At 34.3% G+C, this 21,351-nt stretch overlaps 1 protein-coding gene across 3 annotated transcripts in view; it reads right to left on the bottom strand.

The window, feature by feature from the left end:
- Positions 1-21,351, bottom strand: part of LOC118182918 (receptor-type guanylate cyclase Gyc76C-like) — a 731,383-nt gene that overhangs the window by 374,041 nt on the left and 335,991 nt on the right. For all 3 annotated transcript variants that reach the window (XM_085814149.1, XM_085814148.1, XM_085814147.1), the window contains exon 3: positions 2,237-2,489. In XM_085814149.1, coding sequence (XP_085670275.1) covers positions 2,237-2,489 — 253 coding nt within the window. The remainder of the gene's footprint in view (positions 1-2,236; positions 2,490-21,351) is intronic.

Below are 21,351 nucleotides of genomic sequence, written 5' to 3'. Positions count from 1 at the left end.
TGAAAGAGCTCAATTTCGCACTCATTTTTTCGAGTGGCAATAGTGTCGCGCGTTCGAGATAAAAGTATTTTATTTGGAAATGTGTTGGTACTGCTCGCTTTCAAATCGTAGAGTCTGTTAATAAAAAATTTAAGTTTGAAAACTCTATACATATAATTATTCTTCATTATATAACAAACAAACACACAATTTGCATGTTTGTTTGTTTGTTCGCGTTATTGATTTCTTATCAATTACGGTCAATTTGTTGCCAAATTAAATCGACTAAAATTGAATATAGGTGAAATACCAGATGAAACTGATTTATTTGATTTGATTAACTTGATTCGAAAGACGAAAATCATTCAAAACTGCGCGCCATTGTTGCCGATATAATGAGAGATAATTAGTTTATTTCTCTATGGAAATTTTTATGTGGGTTCTATATCGCATCAGAGTGAAAAATGTATGCCTATGAATCGTATTGTTTGCATCGTTATTAGAGAAGGATTACAACGGTATCGTTTTCTTTGTTGTTAGATACATCACTCTCAATCTAACTCAACTGGCATCGGGTACTTCCGCTAGTAATAATTAATATTAAAATACAGAAGAAATATTATAGGCATAATAAAATTTTGACTATTAAAGGGCCGCGCTTTGTATGACAAAAAGATACATTAATAGCGGTTTGTCTTCTCGTAAGTATTTATCCACAACTGGCACAAAGCGTCATGAATCAACCTAGTAAAAACTGCCTACTTAAACAAAGTCTTGTACAGTTCTTATACGGGTCAATGTAAGTTTAATCATATAGTTCAGTCTAAATATGAGCTTGCTTAGCAGTACATAGCAAAAGATCATACTTCATTGACTTGGACATGATACCGCCTCCTGCGTGAACTTACGTTCTCTTTGACAGTTTTGAAGAATAAAGCAATTTTATTAGAGTTTTCAATACCTGCTAAGAAAGACCCTCAGCTTTTGTATAGTCAGATCAGCTTTTTGAAAATTATTATGAATTTCTCGCAGCAGAATAAAAATATACCTGCTGTGTAATTTTTTGAATAATCGTATCCTTTATTGACAAAAAATATTTATTGTTAACTTTATACACTCATAATTAAATGGTACACTGCTAAAAAAAAGAGGCCAGTTCTGTATTTCCCTTTTTACTGGGCCGATCAACGAAATTCAAACTGCGTTTTTCATGTCTCGAAAGCGCGACTTAGGATACATATTAGATTTATATAAAGCTATTATTTTAACGTAGTTATTTTCACACAAAATCGAACTTTTTGTGAAACGACACATAATTGTTTTTCCATGTTGCGATTCTACGAACCAAATTATGCCTAAATGTTAAATTTTATAATTTTTGGTGTGAAATTGAAAAAATTATGTTGGCTCATTTCTCTCAGTTTGCGCCAAGAATAAATCATTTGGCGAATTCTTAATTTATAGTAACCTAATTCTTCTCCTTTTTTTTTTCATTGATACACGAGAGAAGAAAACGGTCCATCCTTCATTCTTTCAAATAATTTTAACAAAATGCGCAAACCACATTTTCGTTATTATTGCTTATATAAAATACGCCAAATTTCTAAATGCACCAAAATGTAAATTCTCGCTTATCTTCAGAACTTTTAAATAAAAACTCTAAATTTTGGTAAGTAGGCCTAGAAATACATCTATTTTAAGATGACGCTAAACATTGTATAGGTTATAATACAAAAATGTTTACGAAAAATTTATATGAAATATTTAAAAATACAAATTTTAAAGCTAAATCATAAACAATGTGCGAATTATATTTGGATTAAGCCTAAATTTCGAATTCTGGAAGAAGGAATCATGTAAGTTTAATAAAAAGAGAGAAATTAATAAATATATAGCATATATAATTAACATTAAGGAGTTAAAATTTTGAGAGCTGATCTTTTAAAAACTACTCGTGCGATTTTTACAAAACTTGACAGATTGGCGTAATTTGAGTCGTAAACTGGAAATACGGAAACCCATTGGCATGTCATTTCAGAAATAGTACGATTTTGTGTCAAAATACCTATAGTAGAACAATGCTATATATGAATCTAATACATATCCTAAGTTGCTCTTTCAGGAAATGAAAAACGCAAGTTCGTCAAACAGCCTAGTAGAACGGAAGGTAGAGAATTGTCGCATTTTTTTTCCGCACATATCAAGGAAATTTTATAGCGATACTTCAGCATAATCAGATTCTACTCTAATTACGTACCTCTGGTGGATCTGTAAGTATCCTCTACGACTTGAGAGAAGATGTCATTACAGCAAGGCATTCCGTCTTCACAACATACGTGCATATTTGCGAAGTACTTGATGCTTTTATGGTTGATGGTGAAATTAGGATATTTGGAAACTTGCTGCTCCAGACTTTTCGCCACTATCATATACGGGTTATTTTGCTCAGATATGATAGAGAATTTTCGCCAACGGTAGTACTGAAGTAAAACTAGTATAGACCGTACAACCTAGAAGAGAAAAAATTTAAGAAAAAATTTTCATTCATATATATATATATATATATTGTTCTTTCTTAGAAAAAGGTAAGAGGTTTAAAAACTTGCTGTTCATATAAGACAGCGGTTTTCAACTATTTCACTAACGTGTACCATCTAAACAAAAACTGGAAAACTTTAGTACTACACCTACATTTTAAGATGATTATTTTTCAGTTCATCAAAGAAATATTAAAAAATATATATTTTGCCATTTGCACTAACTATTGTATATTTGAGTTAAATAGGCACACATGAAAAATACTAGATTAAAAATTGGTTACCATTTTAATTTGTATTACTTTGTAGAGACATTAGGTTATTTCGAAGCAGGAGAGATGAAAAATGAGCAACGCCTTCGCCGGGAATCGAACCACGGACCCTTGGAAAACGCGCCTAGCGTGCTGACCACCACACTACGAAGGCAAGCTAAGAAGACGGGAGAAATAGCTTATATCTTTAATTCTAAAATTTAATGCGAAATTTGGGACTGTATCAGAGAGATCAATATTTTTATGCCTGGTCTTACTTCACTTAGTTTTTAATGGTAAATTCTGATCCACTTTAAATTTTGTTCTGTATTTATTTTTCTAATATAACATGGAAGAAAATCCTTGTTGACACAAATAGGTTGTGCAAAAAGGCAATAAAAATGTAATAGCCTTATTAGAAATGCCTTTAATTTCTTTTTTAAGATTCAGCCAAATATTAGCACGTGTGTTATTTTTCAAAAATTCAGTATCTTCATAAGAATTACATATTTTACATTAGCTGTTCTCCTGGAGGCAGAATCTGTTTAAATAGGCTGGAAACCTACCATTGTTGGTAATTATTTGGTTAAGGTCCATATCATTCGTAACAGTAATTTTTTACTTGATACGTATATGTCTTAAATAATTAATATTTTTCTGAGATATCTCCCCCTATCCTTCCAGTCTTTCAGCAAAGGATCTTTCATAATGGCAATGATTCCTTGAGAAAAAGACTATTACCATTTAAGAATTTTATGAAGACATTTCTTTTTCCTTTTTTTCTTTTTTTTTTTTCCAATGTCATGAAAAATGGCTGTAACCCCCAGGGAAGCCACTTTGGATAGTGCACCGGCCTTCTCATTACCACACCCTCCAGAATGCGTTTTAACCCTTTGCGGCACGGTGTGCACGGTTTGAGCACACCTAAAAATTTCCTTCTGTATGCAAAATTATCAGTTACTATAGGTTACTCTGAATCTTCTTTATTTATACTAGATCGCAGCACAACACAAAACAGTCTATATATTTTAGCCATGTGTAGTTTCTAAAGACCCTCATTTTTCAAAGAAATCTTCCAGATTGTTTTTAGTATATAAAAGGAATTATTTGAAAAGAAATTCTATGTTATTTTCTTGGCTGTATGCTAATCTTCTTATTCTATATTATTTTTAAATTTTTAGCTTGAAATCTTGCCTAAAATCGAACGGCGAACATCAGGTGTGCTCAGAGTGGGCTCAATGAGAGACTAAGACTAGACCAACAACTGAATCTTTGTTTCTCTGCAGTTCACTGGTCAGTTCATTGACAATAGAAAAGGTGGGTCTACATCTGCGTCTGCGTTTCCCTTCCTGCTTTTCTATTTCTTTCTTTTTTAGGGGGAGGGGGGTGGGGGTCTGGTTATTAACTAAGTAATTGTTGAGCTGATTTTCTGAAGGTCATGAGTAATTTTAGCTGTTAGCAGCTGTTTTTTTTTTTTTTTTTTTTCTCTTTCACTTTCGTTCAAAGAAGTTTTGTTAGCGCTACGTTCGACAGTTTTGAATTGTAGACGTTTATTTAATTTTATTTTATAGTTTATAATTTCTGATTGTAGATGTAATATGAGTTTATTTTTTTTGTCGGATTTTTAATTATTTTCCAAATGGATCGGAGAGGGCTGACCATTTCTGAATCACTGAAAGTGCTACTTGAATTACTTTTAGATACTGAATCCGATACGGATCCCGGTACATGCGCAAAACATGCAATATTGATTTGTGCTTTTTTAAAGTGGGTGTCACTTTCTTCGAAAGGTACCACCATGAAAAAAATAGACGAAAGCGTAAATATGAAATGTAAATAATGTAAATATCATATACCCAAGTTACGTTTTTTCCATTCATACGCATGTAACCATCATATGACCAAGAAGAGCCTTTTAGGGGATTGTAGAGTAGCAGGCCTCCCCGTGGCAAACTTTAGGTAATGCTAAATCTGCTACGATATTCAGAATCTAGTGTTTTGTAATCGTAAGACAAAATCTCTTACTCTTTTACGCGCTTCCCAGCAATGCTCGTTTCAGCATTCTTTTCGAAGCTCTATTCATTCAGTGCGCCCGTTGTTTTCTTTTAAGTTTTCAAGTTCTTCCAACTTTTCAAGTTTCTTCTAAGTTCTTTAAGTTGATTTCATTCAAAACCTCATTATCAAGGGAGAGCGCCAGCAGGGCAGACAAAGCATCTGAATATATAATATATTGAAGGAAGAATATATTGAGAAATAAATTATTAAAATATTCTTTCTTTTGCGACGTGTCTTTTAGATGTTCAGATAATTTTGGATTTACTCGCACATGCAACGTCTCAAAATAAGATGTCAGAAGGGAATGTAACGGCGTTCAGTAATTCATTTTGAGATGTTATATACGTGCTAAAATTATATATATAACTGGAAGGAGGTAATTTACGCCTGATGGGACACTGATGATTAGGAATTGGAGGACACGAAAGCTAGCTGCATTCGTCGCTTCTTCTTACTGCGCATCGTATGCAGAACATTAGAATGCCTTAACCATCCAGCTATTATTTTCATAAATTTTCATGGAGTATTGAGTACACAGATCAGTGGATCCGCAATATTAGCATTTCGCCTTTGAATTAGCATTTGGGTCAGCATTTCGACTTTGAATCCACTTGTCACGTCTTACACGTCTGATAACTTTCGCTATATGTCCTTAGGCTCAACCTTTGTTTTTCCGGACATAGAATGCCCCACACGCCCTAATATAAATTCGCCAAACCTATCCTACACTCGCTTGACGGATTTATTTTAGGATATTCTGTACGCACGTTTCGCTGTGCGTTCGTAAGATGCGTTTTGTATATTTATAAGATATTTCTCCCGCTTTCTTAGCATGCTTTCCTGGTGTAGTGGTCAGCACGCTCGGCGCGTATTCGAGAGGTCTGAGGTTCGAGTTCCGGCGAGGGCATTCCACATTTTATATCTCCTGCTTCGAAGAAATCTAATGTCTCTACAGTAGCGTCCGAACTAAAAGAGAAAAACAGATGGTGAATGATGATCCTCCACCACCAGGATTTGGCAATTGGGTCCCCTAATTCCCAGTCTTCCTTTAATAGAAGGAGTATCTAAGGTACTTCTCTCGCCATCTTAGAATTCCTTCGTATTGTAGTGGTCAGCACGCTCGGAGCGTATTCGAGAGTTCCGAGGTTCGAATCTCGGCGAGGGAAATGTACGTTTTACATGTCTCCTGCTTCAAAGAAATCTTAATGTTTCTACATATTAAACAGGTCTTCGCATTTGCTTATTGATGCTTACTGTTTTAAAAATTGTAAACTATGCGGGGCGGAACTATACAGTTATTGTGGTGTGATTGTACCTGTATGACCAGTGAAATTCTGGCGACTCTTTCACTTCTACCCGTACCCGTATGTTCGTAGGCCCCTTTTTGCTAACCACTAAAAGTGATACCAGAAACGATTGAAGGATATCGACGAAGAGCATTATCAAGGGACATCGAACTTTAATGGTTTTGTCCTGGAACACTCTGCACACCGTAACACTTTAACTTCAGTTAGGAACTTTAACTTAAATTAAGAAAATTTTGACAAAATTTACAGCATCACGCAGCAATTACAGCACTTTTAAAGAAGACTTGTAATCTTGGCAGATTTTAGGCAAACGATGTTTCCGTCATGGAACACTTAGTTTTCTTTATGTTTGGTTTAAGAACATAAAGGAAACTAAGTGTTACATTGAATAGCACATTGATTATAGACGGTGTGACATTGAATAGAACACCGATTAACAATAGAAATAGGTGTTACATTGATCATGTTTCTTCATTGGTTATTTCAGTTTTGGCTGACAGAAATTTGAAAATTAGAAAATTTTGTATGAAAAAACGATTACTGAAAATAAGTGATGCCAAATTCACAACTGGCATGAGTTTCAGCTCCCCCCCCCCACCGAAATAAAGAAAACCCATCTATGAGTGTGTACCGCAGTATGGTCTTCATTCAATTTACCTTATATACACGAGGGTTACAGGTGAAAACTTTGCGGAAGAAAATGTCGCGGAGAAAACAGCACAAGGGACACAGTACAAGATAAACAGCCCACGTTATCGCACAAAACATCGTGGGAGAAAAAAGAGCAAGGAGATTCGTTTATCTTTTTCGAATCTATGTAAACTAATAATTGAACAAAGTTCATTCTATCAATACTTTAATCCAATGGCAATGTAAAATACACACTGCGTTTTATTTTTCGAATAAGTGTTATGGAATTTGAGTTGAGAATATTATTGAGTGCATTAACCTCATTTTTGTTTAATAATATCAAAACGATATCTTTAGCTGCTGATAATATAAGGTTTTCTTCAATAGTGTGAGCCTGCCCATTCTTGGCAATTCTTAGGCTTACTAGCTTCCAAAGCTTTTTCAATTCAAGTAACAAAACTTTTCTTTACTTGTTTGCTATTTTTGAACTCCGATAATTCCCCCTTAAAATATTCTTCAGATTTATCTTTTATATTGGCACGCTTAGATTCACGATGTCTTTTAGGAAACGATGGTTTCATACTTTGAATGGATAATAGTTTACCGTAAACAATACACTGGGGTTTAGGGACCATTTTGTTTCTATTCCAAGTAAACCCAAATGATAAATAACTTTCATTGTTTCTTCCATAAACAATTTTTCTTTTCTTTTCAGCATTCTTAGTGCTAGTAGATTGCACCTGTGAATCTTCACTTTTCCGCTTAATCAGTTCTAGCCATTTTTCCATTTTGAAAATCTAGGTTTATTATTTTTTTACCAATATTTAATATATTACGAGTTCTTCAAAAACAAAAAACGATATTCTCAAATCGCGTATAAAAATAAAGAATACAAAGCAACAAGAAGACAAAATACCTGTTGTTAGAGACAGCAAATCGACGTAAAACAATTGTTCTAATTGAAAATACAGCAATAGGAGCCCGGAAATGGTGGCGACGTAAAATGTAGACATGGCTAATGTATCGATCAGCTCTAAACAAATTATTGAGAAACTTTTATCTTTTTATAGGAGCTTATTTTTATTTCCTATTAAATACAACATCCATTTCTATTATTCCTTGTATAAATATCATTTATGACAATTTTTTTATGTGCATGGCTAAAATATATTTGTGAAAATAATAACGGATTGTTTTACTAAAGACTATGACCGTCTGTTGACTTGAACAAAGTTCAGATTGCATAAATTTACAAATGCTAGAGAAAAAAACCTTAAAGCGGATATCAAAGTACTTAATTTTTCAATTTAATAGTTAAAAATACTTTGTTTGTTTGTGTACCACCTATGTTTCTCTTGCGTACCGCTGGTTGAGAATCGCTGCAATAGAGAATTATTATGCATTATATCCTTTCTTAAGACTTGTTCAAGATAATTACAATTTCATATCTAATATTATCACTATTCCTAAACATTTTATCAACAAGACTTTAAAACACACTGAAATTTCTAGGAGTAGATTACCTAACTAAGGGTTTATATGATTTAGAGTTCAAATTCTCATTGTTTATTACATCAGTTATTTATAGCCAACGAATTGTGATAATACCAAAAAAAAAAAAAAAAAAAAAGCGTAACTTATCATAAAAAGTAAAATTATTAAAATATTAAAAATTTGTAGATTTTGCTTCTATATTTCACTCAAATAATTGCAAAACTAAAACGGTTGTGATGCCAAAAATCACTTTATTCGCTGTAATTATGCACACTCTTGATATTAAACTTCTATGTAAATCACTTGTGAAAAAATTTAACTACACCATTATTTATTAATATAAAACAAGGCGCTGAATTACTGAATTACGATCCATTTTAATGGCTTTGATCCATAACCATTACTGGGAAGGTGAGAAAATATTTCAAAATTCTTGCATGAATATTTATTACATGAAACGGAAATACTCCATTACGTAGAGTTATTGCATAGAATAACTAATAATTTAATAAGTAATTGCGCCATGGTAATTTTTCATTCACTCTATTTCAGTATTTACATAAATCATTTTTCAAGATTAGGTTGGAACAGTCTTTGAAATCTTTGATTACGTGTATATTAAATTAAAGACCAATAAAAATTAAAACTAAAAATATAAAAGTTTTCAGATTCTACATTACGCCAGGCGTGAGTTTTAACGTTTTGCGTGTTACATTTATTTATTAAATATCATATTATTCGCACTTAAATCAAAAAATTCAATTCAACAGCAATATCGCAAAATAATTTTAAAATGAGCGTGTCTTTAGAATTTCGGATACACAATCTCGCGCGCTGGAGATAAAATTGTTTTCTTTCCCGTATAGTTTTGCCATGGCTCGCTTTGAAATCGTTCAGTTTGTAAATCAAAAAATCGTTAAAGTTTTACAAAATATGAAATCGATAGTAAATCAAATTCCAGATTTCAAGTTTGGATGCCCATATTACGTTATTTAAAATTGGATGACTCTAGGAACCGTTGTTTTAAACCAACGTGAGAAACGTACATACATTTATGCAGATTCTGCATTATTTAATTTCTTTAAATATAATACAGGGGTCTAATATTTAGAGGCAACAATACGAAAAGTAAACCGACATTTATTGTGAAACAACGCAAAATGAAATAAAATATGTAGTGCTCTAGATGTATACAAAAAAGTGAGCATTTTAATTGAAAATAATATGAATTTTTAATTTAGAGAAACAAGTTCAGCATTTAAATAAAAATAAGTAAACCTTAATTGTAAACAGCTACATGATTAGTATATTTTCTGCTTCGATTTCGTCAAATTTTCACTTTCAGAGATCAGACTTTATCGGTTTTATGAATGGGAAGCTCTCATATTTTAATAAATGGAACATGTACGTATATGTGATGAGATTGGAATTAGGAATGGACATTGTATAAAATGAACTAGCTCATATTGAAATGCAAATTTCGGAAATTGCGTCTGCCACTGGAATAATCGCAAAGAGCATTTTGAAGTTTAATTTAGGTGTTCGCGAAACGCACTATGAGATATTGAAAGCACTCATATGTAATACTGAAATGAACAGGTGTATTTAATTATGGCAAAGCACACTAGGGCTATCTGCCTAGGGGGAGGGATGCCTTTCGTGGAGGACTTTCTAAGGGAAACTGGCTCGTATACACGTTACACATGGGGAAAACCACGAAAACGCCCATGCAGCCAGCCCGTTCGCGGGATTCGAACCTCGGACCGAACTACCAGTGTTCAGCGGCTTTACCGCTCGGCCGCTGGTGGGCCCCTGAAATGAACAGATCTCCATTTCAGATAATTAACACAGTTAAAAGAGGATGAGAATTTGCTTTCGATATTAGCTATTCAGCTTTCCAAGAGTCGTACAAAATTATGTGTAATCACTATTACTAGAAATGATAACTTTTGGCTTACCACACATATTCGGAATTACACTTGTTTGTTATTGAAAAAGGTTCTAAGGTATTTCTCCCGCCTTCGCAGTGCAGTGGTCATCACGCTGGAAGCGTATTCGAGAGGTCCGAGGTTCGAGTCCTGGGGAGGGCACTGCTCATTTTTCGCGTCTCCTGCTTCAAAAATACCTAACGTCTCTACAGTGGCGCCCGAACTATAAAAACAAGGTGGTGAAGGTTTGGCGATTGGGTCCTCCAATTCCCAGTCGCTCTTTAAAAGGGGTAGTATATAAGATATTTCGCTTGCTTTCTTAGCATACCTCCGGGTGTAGTGGGCAGCACACTCTGCGCGAGATTTGAGTCCCGGCATTGCTCATTTTTCATGTCTTCTTATTCCAAAAGAGCTAATGTCGCTACAAAGTATTGAATTAAGAAAGAATTCTATTACTGGGATTGTGTATTATAAAAATCTGAAGCAATGAATGAGTACTACTGTGTAAATAAAAATCGTAAAAACAACCTTGTATTTAGCGTAGGTATAACGCTACGCTAAATACCGCTACGCTAAATACGAGGTTGTTTTTACGATTTTTATTGTCACATTAGCGTGTTTCTCTTCTAGACTACTGTGTAAACCTATGAGATTAACAATTCAAGTTTAACATCATTAGAAATCGATAATGGGATATGGATAGAATGTAACAAAAGAGTAAAGGAATAATACAGTCTTTTTAGCACGGAAGAGGAAGCGTTAAAAACGTGTGGATTCGAACTCCAGAATTCCTCCCCCCCCGGTTGCTAGCCGGACGAGCATCAAATTACTCCCTGAAGGTACGCGGTAAGGAAAAAGGAAATACCTAACAGCTGAAGTTCTTAAGGGGGTTATCACATCTAGCGACGGTCCGCGCTAGACGGGACATTTCTGAGAAATGAAATTCTAGTAGCACTGGTTTAAACGGGAAGATTCCTAGAAAAAACATCTTCGCTGGAAGCGAAGTCCCGCCTAGATGCGGAAACGATGTCCCGGCTACACGGGATATTTTGAAACTTCGCTGAAAATGTTCCGTCTGCAGCTGTTTCCCGGGTAGAAATCAACCAGTCAGACGAAAGTTATGCTTTTGAAGCATCACGGGTCCCAATCTGAGCAATATTTGATTACTGTTTGGTGTTCAGTTCTGTTTAGTAAGTATGTTCAGTTCTGTTTAGTAAGTGAAAACGGTAACCTAGCTATGTAGGTTTGGTAGAAATGTGCGGGCTCTGAGAAATGTCCCTTTCGACGTCCAGTCCCGCGTAGCGGAAGCATAGGTGATAGGGACTTTAAGTACAAGCATTTGGCAAGTTAAACGGTAGCAACTAAACAGATGTCTGCTTTCAATTCAGAAATTTCGGACGCTGAAGTTCACAGACTATTGTCACATCCCTCAAAAACCATGCATTCTAAACTTTTCTGAACTTCTGAACACATACTGTGATTGAAATTTTATTGAGAATATGCACATAAATTAATTTTCAGAAATCTTGGGATATCTTTAGGAAGTCTTTAGGGTATCTTTAAGGAATCTTTAAGAAATCTTTAGGGTATGTTTAGGAAATCTTTAGGAAATCTTTCGGGATGAGGGAAAGTACAATGCCTGCTAGTACTTTGTAATGACCAATCTTGACAATTACCAGCTGGCTATTAACACCGTCAGAGAAACTCCGACCTAGTATCTACTCGTTTAGTCTTTAGTTCTTTTGCATTCATTTCATTTTTCATTTACGTTTTGCATTAGTTCATGGCATCATTTTGCTGCTCAACTAATGAATGTCATATCCGATGTTTGCAATCCATATAAAATCCATTTTACACAAATCAGCCATGTAATTTATGACAAAAACCAATGGCCTCACTTCTTTACCCTCAAACAACCTCCAGATTTACATTAAATTACGCCATGCGTTTTCAGTGACTTTTTTTCCAAATTTGCTGTACTGTTCTAGTTAGATTGTCAGATTCGTTGTTCTTATATTTATTAGAAATACGAAGTGGATGTGGTATATGAATGAGAGAAAGGTGGACAACGTGATCTTCTAACTGTGATGGCAAGCTGTCACATTTTTCACTTGAAATTTTAATTTGACTGCGGCAACGGCTGTTTACCAAAAAGACTATAAATAGACCTGTTAAGAAGCTCCCTCTTATTCACGTATTTTCAGTAGCAAGTCCTCGGGCTTTTTTCATACAACTACTGATTATCATACCCATGAACATCTTTAATAGTCGTTCATTAGTGATATTTTTTTCATCATCTCGCACAGCACTAAAATGAAGAAAACTTCGCAAGTTCAGAACTGAATCCAGTGGCAAATCCATTACGCCATTTTATTTCGATTCATGAGGTCGGTCAAGCGGCATATTTTGAAAAAAAAAAAAAAAAAAAAAAAAGCTGGACATTTTTCATTCATATCAAGTCCTATACTATTCTGAAAACATGATGTCGAAATTTAATTTATGACTTTTTCGACATCTCAAGACTTCCCTTCCGTTGGAGTCCTGCTCTTCTAGGACGAACTTGCGAATAGTATATGACCTAGGTTTCTTGCGATTAAAGTGTTACCTAGGTTATATAGTGTTACCTAGGTTTCTTGCAATTAAATATGTATCTGAATTTCTACTACAAGAATCATATTCTGAATAAATGTATGTCTCACAGGTGAGAATATTAAGCTTTCTTTTTTGGCAATATACATTTCTTTTTTGGTATACAATATACATGTCAATAATTAATTTTATTCAGTTTTTGGTTATTAAAGCACATCAGAACTAAACTTTCTTTTATTCGGGTTACTCTCGGTCTTCAATATAACGCAGCCGTAATCAAATATTAATTACCTCTTCATTCTGCGTTATTGTGTCAGCAATTCAGAAAATAATTACAATATTAGTCTCCTATTAATGAACCGCATAATTCCAAATGAACAATCTCTCTAAATTAAACGCAAACCTCAAATGCATTAAATCTTTACACTAAAGTATATAACTGTATTGAAAACACTTCGAAAACTTTCTTATGTATACCCCTGGTAACATGCAAAACATCCAAAGAGTATTGAGTTTCACGCTACACCTTCTTCAATAATTCTGGTGTCATTGTGTTAGTGGCCACCTGTAATACGCTGCTACAGGCTCACAGCGCCAAAAACTGTTTCGTTCAAAGAAAGAAACATATATCGGGTGGGTTATGTCAGGAAACGGGTGTGGTGTAAAACTGAGCGCTCATTAGAAATTTTGTATGCTACCAGTGGTGCATATGTGGCAGTTTATTAAATGTTTTCAATTTTATTATGAACTTTAAGAGTTTAGGTTTTCGGGTTCAAAGAATTTTTCGTTATTCGCATAGGACTGTTAGTTTTCATGTTTTGTAATCAGGACAAATACCTTTTTTGTTATTTGCACAGAATCATAAGTTACCCTGTTTTGTAATTAGGATAAACGTTTATGGACAATATTGTGTTACTTTACTTCACGTCTTTGTTAAAATATAATTTAAGTGCATAATATTTTATGACATTTCATCTATGAAAATTCGTTCTTAAAGAAAGAGATTGACCTTTATATTTAAGTCCGCGGCTGTCCACATTACCGTCTATGCAAACAAAAATATGTACACAGTAATATTCCCTACCAGCACGCCATGCGCTAAGTCCGTATAACCATCACGAAAGCAAACTTGCAGCGTTCATTTTCCTCGATGGCTACACATACATGCATCATGATGCTATACGCAGAACGTGCGCACATGCGTGCGTCATTATTATGTGCATCATGGTTACGTGGTTCATGATGTTGTACGCAGAACTGGGATTCGTCTGAAAAAAGGATGTGGTGAAACTCCGGTGCTTCGTGGGTCGCACCAATGTAGGAGCGGCTGACCCTGCTGCATCGCCAAAAGAAGCCGGAAGGACGGTTTCCTTGCTGCTAATCGATGGTATTGCAAATGTCCTCTCAATGTCCGTGTCGTCACATGTCGTCCTCAGAAGGGCCAAGCTCCTGACTCAGGGTCAGTAACGTGGCTGTGAGATTCCGCAAGGTAGAGAGCACAATATGTCAGTTCCAGAGCCGCTGAGATCTTGCATGGCTTTCAGCATGGCTGTCGTGCACTCTACGTTTGCCTGATAGTTATGGAATCCCGACCAACACGAGGAATATGTCCGAAATGATTAACCGCAGTTACGATAGGCCACGATTCTGGCAGCGGGTGAATTTCGATAAGTGCTTGTAGGAGTTTCCCCTCTTACACGAGGCTTGAAAATCGCATCTCAACATTTGTTGGTTAGCTAATATCTTGATCTTTACCCAAAACAACAAAAGTTGAGATGCCATTTCGAAAGGAGAAACTCGCTTCGCTGTCTTCCCATTTATACACACTAATTAACATTATTCCCATTTGCTTTGGGTGCGTGTTGCTGGAATGCTAATCAATCGCAGCATGTAGCACCAATCATGCAAATTTGATGTCTGATGACGTCTTCATGGTGTAGCAGTTTTAATGGCCATCAACCTATTTAAAGTGTGTTTGATAATGATACATTTGCTGGTTAAATCACAGAATCAGAGGCTGTCTCCAGAGGGCCTTCTTTCAACTACTTCATCGATATCATCCACTGTTTGCAATGGCGATTAATAATATTAAATAATCTTAAATTTTGATTTGTATTTTGCTGTTTCATTATCGTATCGTAATACATTTTATTTAAAGAAATAACAAATTCAATTATATATCTGACTAAGATGCTGTCACGGTGAAAAGAAGATACGGACTTTGTTTGCTTTCGAATTACCTATCATGGTAATAATTTTAGAGATTTGTCTCTTGTTCTGTAACAGAGGACAGCTAATGTTATACACATATTAAGCAATTCTTTTATTAAAATAATTCTATTAAAATACTATTATCTGAAACATGTAGAATAAAGTGTTCAGAAGTACGCAGAAGATAATCATTTGCAGAATCATATCAGGAAATGTACAATCAGAATTTTATTTTAAGTTACTTTTAAAAGTGCTACTCACTACAATAATTTATTACTATAATACTTATTGAATACGTTCGCTTTTAAGAAATTAATATACAATAATTTATTAAAACTTATAACGGTTAAATTTCTTATTATAGCGATAAAATGTAGGATAAATAATAACTATCAGCGACACAATTAAGCAGATCATAATTGGGATTGTAAAAAATCAGGAAATCAGCGTGTACGGCTAATAGGCGCACGAGGCATTTTAAGGCTGTAAAAGTTGCTGGATAATCGAAATCAATGAATATATAGTAATTCCTCGGGCATTTGTCCTCCTCGCATATCTCCACTATCATTTTACCACCAGTTTAAAAAAAGTTACACAATTTTCTCCTTCCTCAATGCGTTCGGAGAACCAGCTCCCTAAATTTTTAAATAGATTCATCTGCGTAGTGTGATTGTTTTCATCTTACTAACAAAGACAAACCCTCGCAGACTACCTGCAAAGGTCACGCCGAACCTATCCCTTCTATCTGCTGAACTTTAAACAAGCCTAATACAATAACCGTGATATCACGGCGAAGCAGAACGAAATGCCATTCCGTCTGAAATTTTATTGAGCTATCAGCAGATTTATATTCTTGAATTATTTATGGATGATCTGAGTTCTAAAGATTAGCAGAGACAACAAGAAGAACAAGCGAGACTTAAGTTACAGACAAGCCGAAATGAAGATTACCTTATTAGATTTGTATAGTTAATACCCTATGTGTCTTACTGGAATGTAGGTTGCTCTTAAATAATATTGTATTTGTTAGCAGTAATTTATCCATGACTACTTTGTATTCGTTATGTTCTTACTGTATTCGCGTCTTTCGGAAATTAAATTATTTGCCTAATTTTCCCTTTCGACTTTCGGAGGGTAAAATTATTGAGAAAAAAAGTGGGGATTCGCCAGGAAATAATGTACGTATAATGTATTTAAGAATTTTTTTTAAAAGTAGAACTTATAATAACAAAGCTTTGTAATACACTTTTAAAAATAATTCATATTTTCTCATTCTCCACAAAGCATATTATTTCCAGACATACAGACATGATCGAAAAGCAAGGTATTTCTTTTCCATAACTAAAAAAAAAAAAAGTCGGAAAGCTCTCAGGTTTTACATTACGCCAAAAGGGAATTTTTTTTAACGATTTGTATGTTACCTTTATTCATTATATGTCATGTTCTTCGCAATCAAACCATAAAATTCAATTCAACGGCAAAATATATCGCAAAATAATTATACAATGAGTATATCTTTAGAGTTTCCGATACACAGTCTGGCGCCCTTGAGATAATTCTTTTTAAGGTGTTGCCATTGCTCGCTTTGAAATCGTAGAGTTCTTAATAAAAAATTCGTTGATGTATTACAACATATGAAATAGATAATAAAGCAAATTCAAAATTCGGGTTTCCAGATGCCGATATTCGGAGGAGGATTACGTTATTCAAATTGGACGGCTCTAGGTACCGTTGTTTTATCACAACATCAGAAACATATATACATTTAAGCGGATTCTTCATTATATAATTTCTCTAAATATAATAAAGTGATTCGTCGTTTATAGTGAATGCACGCAAAATGTTAAAACGAAAGTAATAGTTCTCTGTTGTCCGAAATTAAAAAAACAAATTTTAAATTCAAATTAGGGCTTCCACATGCCCATATTCTATGGAAGATTATACTCAAATTTTGATGGCTCTAGGTACCGTTGTTTTATCACAATGGGAGAAACATTTATGTGGATTCTTCATTATTTAATTTCTTTAAGTATAACACAGGGCGATAATATTTGGTGGCAACAGTTTGAAAAGTGAATCAACGCAGAAAGTGAATCGACGTAAAATACCAAAACGAAATTGAGAGCCCTTCTGTGCTAACGCCCTTTCGGCTAATAAGGAAATGGTCTCATATTTTAAAGATGAAATTAACAATACATGTTACCTTTCTACATTTTGAAGGGCTTCAAACTAGTATTTTACATTACATGTATTTAAAACAGTTTGTGAAAGTTTGCTTTGATTTATTTGATTAGCAAAACACTCGCAGGCCCTTTGCTTAAGGGAAGGGATGCCTTCGTCGGGGAAGTTTTAAGCGAACTGGCTCTATATAGGTTACATATGCGGAAAACACGAAGACGCTCATGCAGGCAACGCGTCCGCCAGGATTCGAACGCGGGATTGAACTACCAGTGTTCAGCGACTTTCTCCTTCGGCCACTGGTGGGCCACAAGGTTTGATAGCCTCCGCTCAATTTCACTGTAGCGAAAACCTAGATGCAAATTTAAGGCTAAGTTTAATGTGTTATAAACGCCCTCAGTTTCAATTGAATACACAATTTTTCGCCATTTGCAAAGTAAGCTGCAGGTGTTTCTCTTTCATTGACTTCATACAAAACATCCACTTATATCATTAAATTCAGTAGATATTTAACACTTTGACTTATTCTCAGTTGTCGAAGATGGGAGTTTGAATCGTTAGTCAGTTTGTTACTGTTCAATTAGTTCTTGTTTGCAAAAGAGAAACAGCTACATGGCAGCCAAACCCCGAAGTTGAATTATATCTAAAATAGTTCTAATATTCGGCGCATTTTCAAATTTTGCTTACCTATGCTGTCCCAGAAGAAAAGAAAGAAAATTGAAGATAAATTAAGTTTAATGTTCAATTTCAGCAATGCATTGCATAAAGGTGACTATAAATATATTTCTACAGTTCAAAATATAAAAAAATCAATTGAAATAGTTTAGATATAAATCTTAAAATGTGTGATCATGGGCAAAAATGCCTGTCCCTTTCAAGTTTGAGATTATTCAACCTATTTGGTTTTGTAACCTAATTTATTTTTTTAAATAAAGAAGTTTAATTATTTTAAATATGAACTAATAGTGTGTTATATTCATGAAAAAAATTAATTACGGAAGTTTTTTTCTTTAACACATCAGGGACATCAGGGATCTTTAACAGGAAAATAATTTATCTTCCACGTCACGTCGAGCCCGTTACCTTGAGATTAATTTACCCCAAATTAGTTTGTAAATCTGTGGAAAAGGAGCAGTATATATATTCAGTGGCATAGATAAATTAGTTAAGGTAAGTTTGACTACTTTCAATATGTATAGTGCCCCCTTTAGGCAGATTTGCAAACTAATTGGGGCTGAAATAATCTCAAGCCAACGGACTTAACATGAAGTGGAAAACAAATTATATTTATTGATTTTCTAGATTTTTATTTAAAAGTTTAGAAATATATTTACAGTCATTTTATGCAATGCATTGCTCAAATTAAACTTTAAAAACTAATTTAGCTTGTATTTTCTTTATTTTCTTCTGGGACAGCATACGTAAGTAAAATTTGAAAATGGCCTATTCATCAATTTAAGCTCTTTTTATGGTACTGACAATTTTTATTAGCAGAATGTTTCGTTATCTTCAGCAGATTACACAAAACTTCAGTTTGCTTATTCTAAACGAAACATTTAAGACACTGGTCTAAACGAAACATTTAAAACACTGGTAGTTCTGTCCGAGCTTCGAATCCCGCAAACGGGCTGCTGCATGGGCGTTTTCATGGTTTTCCTCATGTGTAACGTGTATATGAGCCATTTTCCCTTAGAAAGTCATCCACGAAGGCATTCCTCCCCTTAGACAGATAGCCCTCGAGACTTTGCCATAATCACACACACTAAGCGAAACATTATTGTTGATAGCTGTATGATACACACTGTTATTTTAAAGTAGCGAAAGTACCCGATAGCAGTTAAGTTAGATTGACAGTAATGCATCTAACATCAATGAAAACGATACCGCTGTAATAGATTTCTAATAAAAACAATGCAAAACATATAATTAATAGTCATACATTTTTCAGTCTGATGCAATGTGGAACCCACATAAAAAACTTCGTTAGGAAAATAAACTAATTCTCTCTCATTATATCAGCGACAATGGCACGCAGATTTTAATGACTTTCGTCTTTCTAATCAAATGGTCATAAAAGCTCAAGGCCCATAAAATATTTCATCTATATTCAGTTTTAGTTTATTAAATGAGGCAAAATATGTATCTTAATTATTCAGAAATCAATAACTCGAACAAACAGACAAACACACAAACAGAGATTCTTCTTTATATATATATATGTGATGTACCAGCTTTTGTCCGCAATAAATAGATTGGTGAAGAAATATAGATGTAGTCGTAGCTTTATTTATCAGATGATAAGTTTAAAAAAAAAGGATCCATTTATTATTGGTCAGGAGAAATAGCAGTTACAAAAATCATACTTCCGGAGTAAATAAAATATAATAACTAAATAAGTTTTTGTATGAAGTTCACTGCATCGTTACATTAAAGAAAAGACCCCGATATTCCTTTGCGAGTCCTTTTATAGCCTCTGGAAAAGCGGAGTTTCAAAGAAATGACGTCAGCCTCGTCAGCCATTCCAGTTCGCTTTAAATATCTCCAGAATATTCTATAACTGTACGTGTAGAAAAGGCGGGAAAAAAAACTTGACTACGGGGCTGTGGATTTAATTCCACGTACTTTCAAATAAGAGACCGTCGCCATTAAAAATGAAAAGAACATACAGTTAGAATTTTAAGTGTATTCTTGACTATGGAATTTTATTATTACATATATATATAGAGAGAGAGAGAGAGAGAGAAAGTAAAACAAAAATTTTTTTGTAAACTCACAAATTTTTTATTAACAAATTCTACAATTTGAAAGCGAGCAGTAGCAATGCTTTTTGAAATAACGCACTTTTATCCTCAGCGTGCAAGACTGTTGCCACTCGGTAAAATGAGAGTGAAAATTAATGTTTTCGGAGTTTCTAATTAATTAAAGTCATACGCTGTCTAAATGGCATCCGACGAATTTTTGGAATCGGGAATAATGTATTTAATGTTTGGCAATGCTATTTTTATTTCATGGTAAAAATTTAGAATTGTTTTACTAACAAAAAAGCAAGCCGTGGCATCAGCTTTCGAAATGAAGCAGATTTTCATCTCCAGCTTGCGAGACTGCTGTCACTCGGAAAAATAAGGGCGAAAAATTATCGTTTTTCCGAGTTTTTAATTAATATCACTGAAATTAGCTATTTTCCTTTGAAAAGAATCATAAAAGTTTTGGAGATGATAGCTATGGTAGTGGCTGAGTTATTACAGGATAACCAAACACACAGACTTTCTTCTTTGTATATAAAGCTACACTAAATCTTAAGTGGTCGACTTAATTCATCAGAACTATTACTTAAACAGAAACTAAAAAAATGTTTATTTTGTACACCAAAGTAAATGACGAGGAAACAGAATGATATAAAACCAACTCCATTCCATCTTAATACACCAGAAAATTAAAGCAACTAAATACCTGATAAGGACCTTGTTTACTGTAGGGATTGCTACCATGAAAACACATTTTCCTCTTCTAGTCGCGGCGATCGCCACATCCCCGTCGGGAAGATTAACTTGAGTCAGATAGCCATTTCTATCTGATGGCTGAACGCCTTCAGACAGTTTAGAGGAATGGGGCATTAAAAGTTAAGCTGCGTATCAAGAAGCGTTAGTGCAGCTTATGTTGACGAGCGAAGAAACGAAGCTTTGAGGAAATACGACGTGCATTTCGTTGGATAACACGATGGCTTAATCTCATTGCTGTAGTCTAGAAGAGAGGTACACGGCTAATGGAGGATGAGACTACATATATAAAGGGTTCTTAGTGGGCGGAAGGCTGTTACGATAGATGAATGCTTTTAGATATAAACATATTTTACAAATATTCTCTCCTCGACCCGTTTACTCCTAAATAATTTTATTTAAAAAGGGTTCTCTTCTTTACGAAAATTAAATTCCTATTTCTCTAAGAGTGAATCATTATTATAAAATATCAATTAAAAATACGCGCTTATCTCTCTCTGTCTATATATATATATATATATATATATATATAGAAGAAAGTTTGTGTGTTTATCCCCTAATAACTCAGTCACTACTATAGCTATCGTCAGCAAACTTTCTATAGTTCTTTTCGGGGTCCTGGAAAAGGTCGACGTCCACTTGTTTCCAAAACAAAATAGCTAAAATCAGAAATATTAATTACAACATTGGAAAAA

The sequence above is a fragment of the Stegodyphus dumicola genome, chromosome 3 (genome assembly GCF_044657685.1).
Source record: "Stegodyphus dumicola isolate Sdum_Otavi_A_Nest chromosome 3, ASM4465768v1".
Taxonomy (NCBI): Eukaryota; Metazoa; Arthropoda; class Arachnida; order Araneae; family Eresidae; genus Stegodyphus; species Stegodyphus dumicola.
Note: the sequence above shows the minus strand (reverse complement) of the source record. Positions and strands in the feature narration are given on the sequence as shown.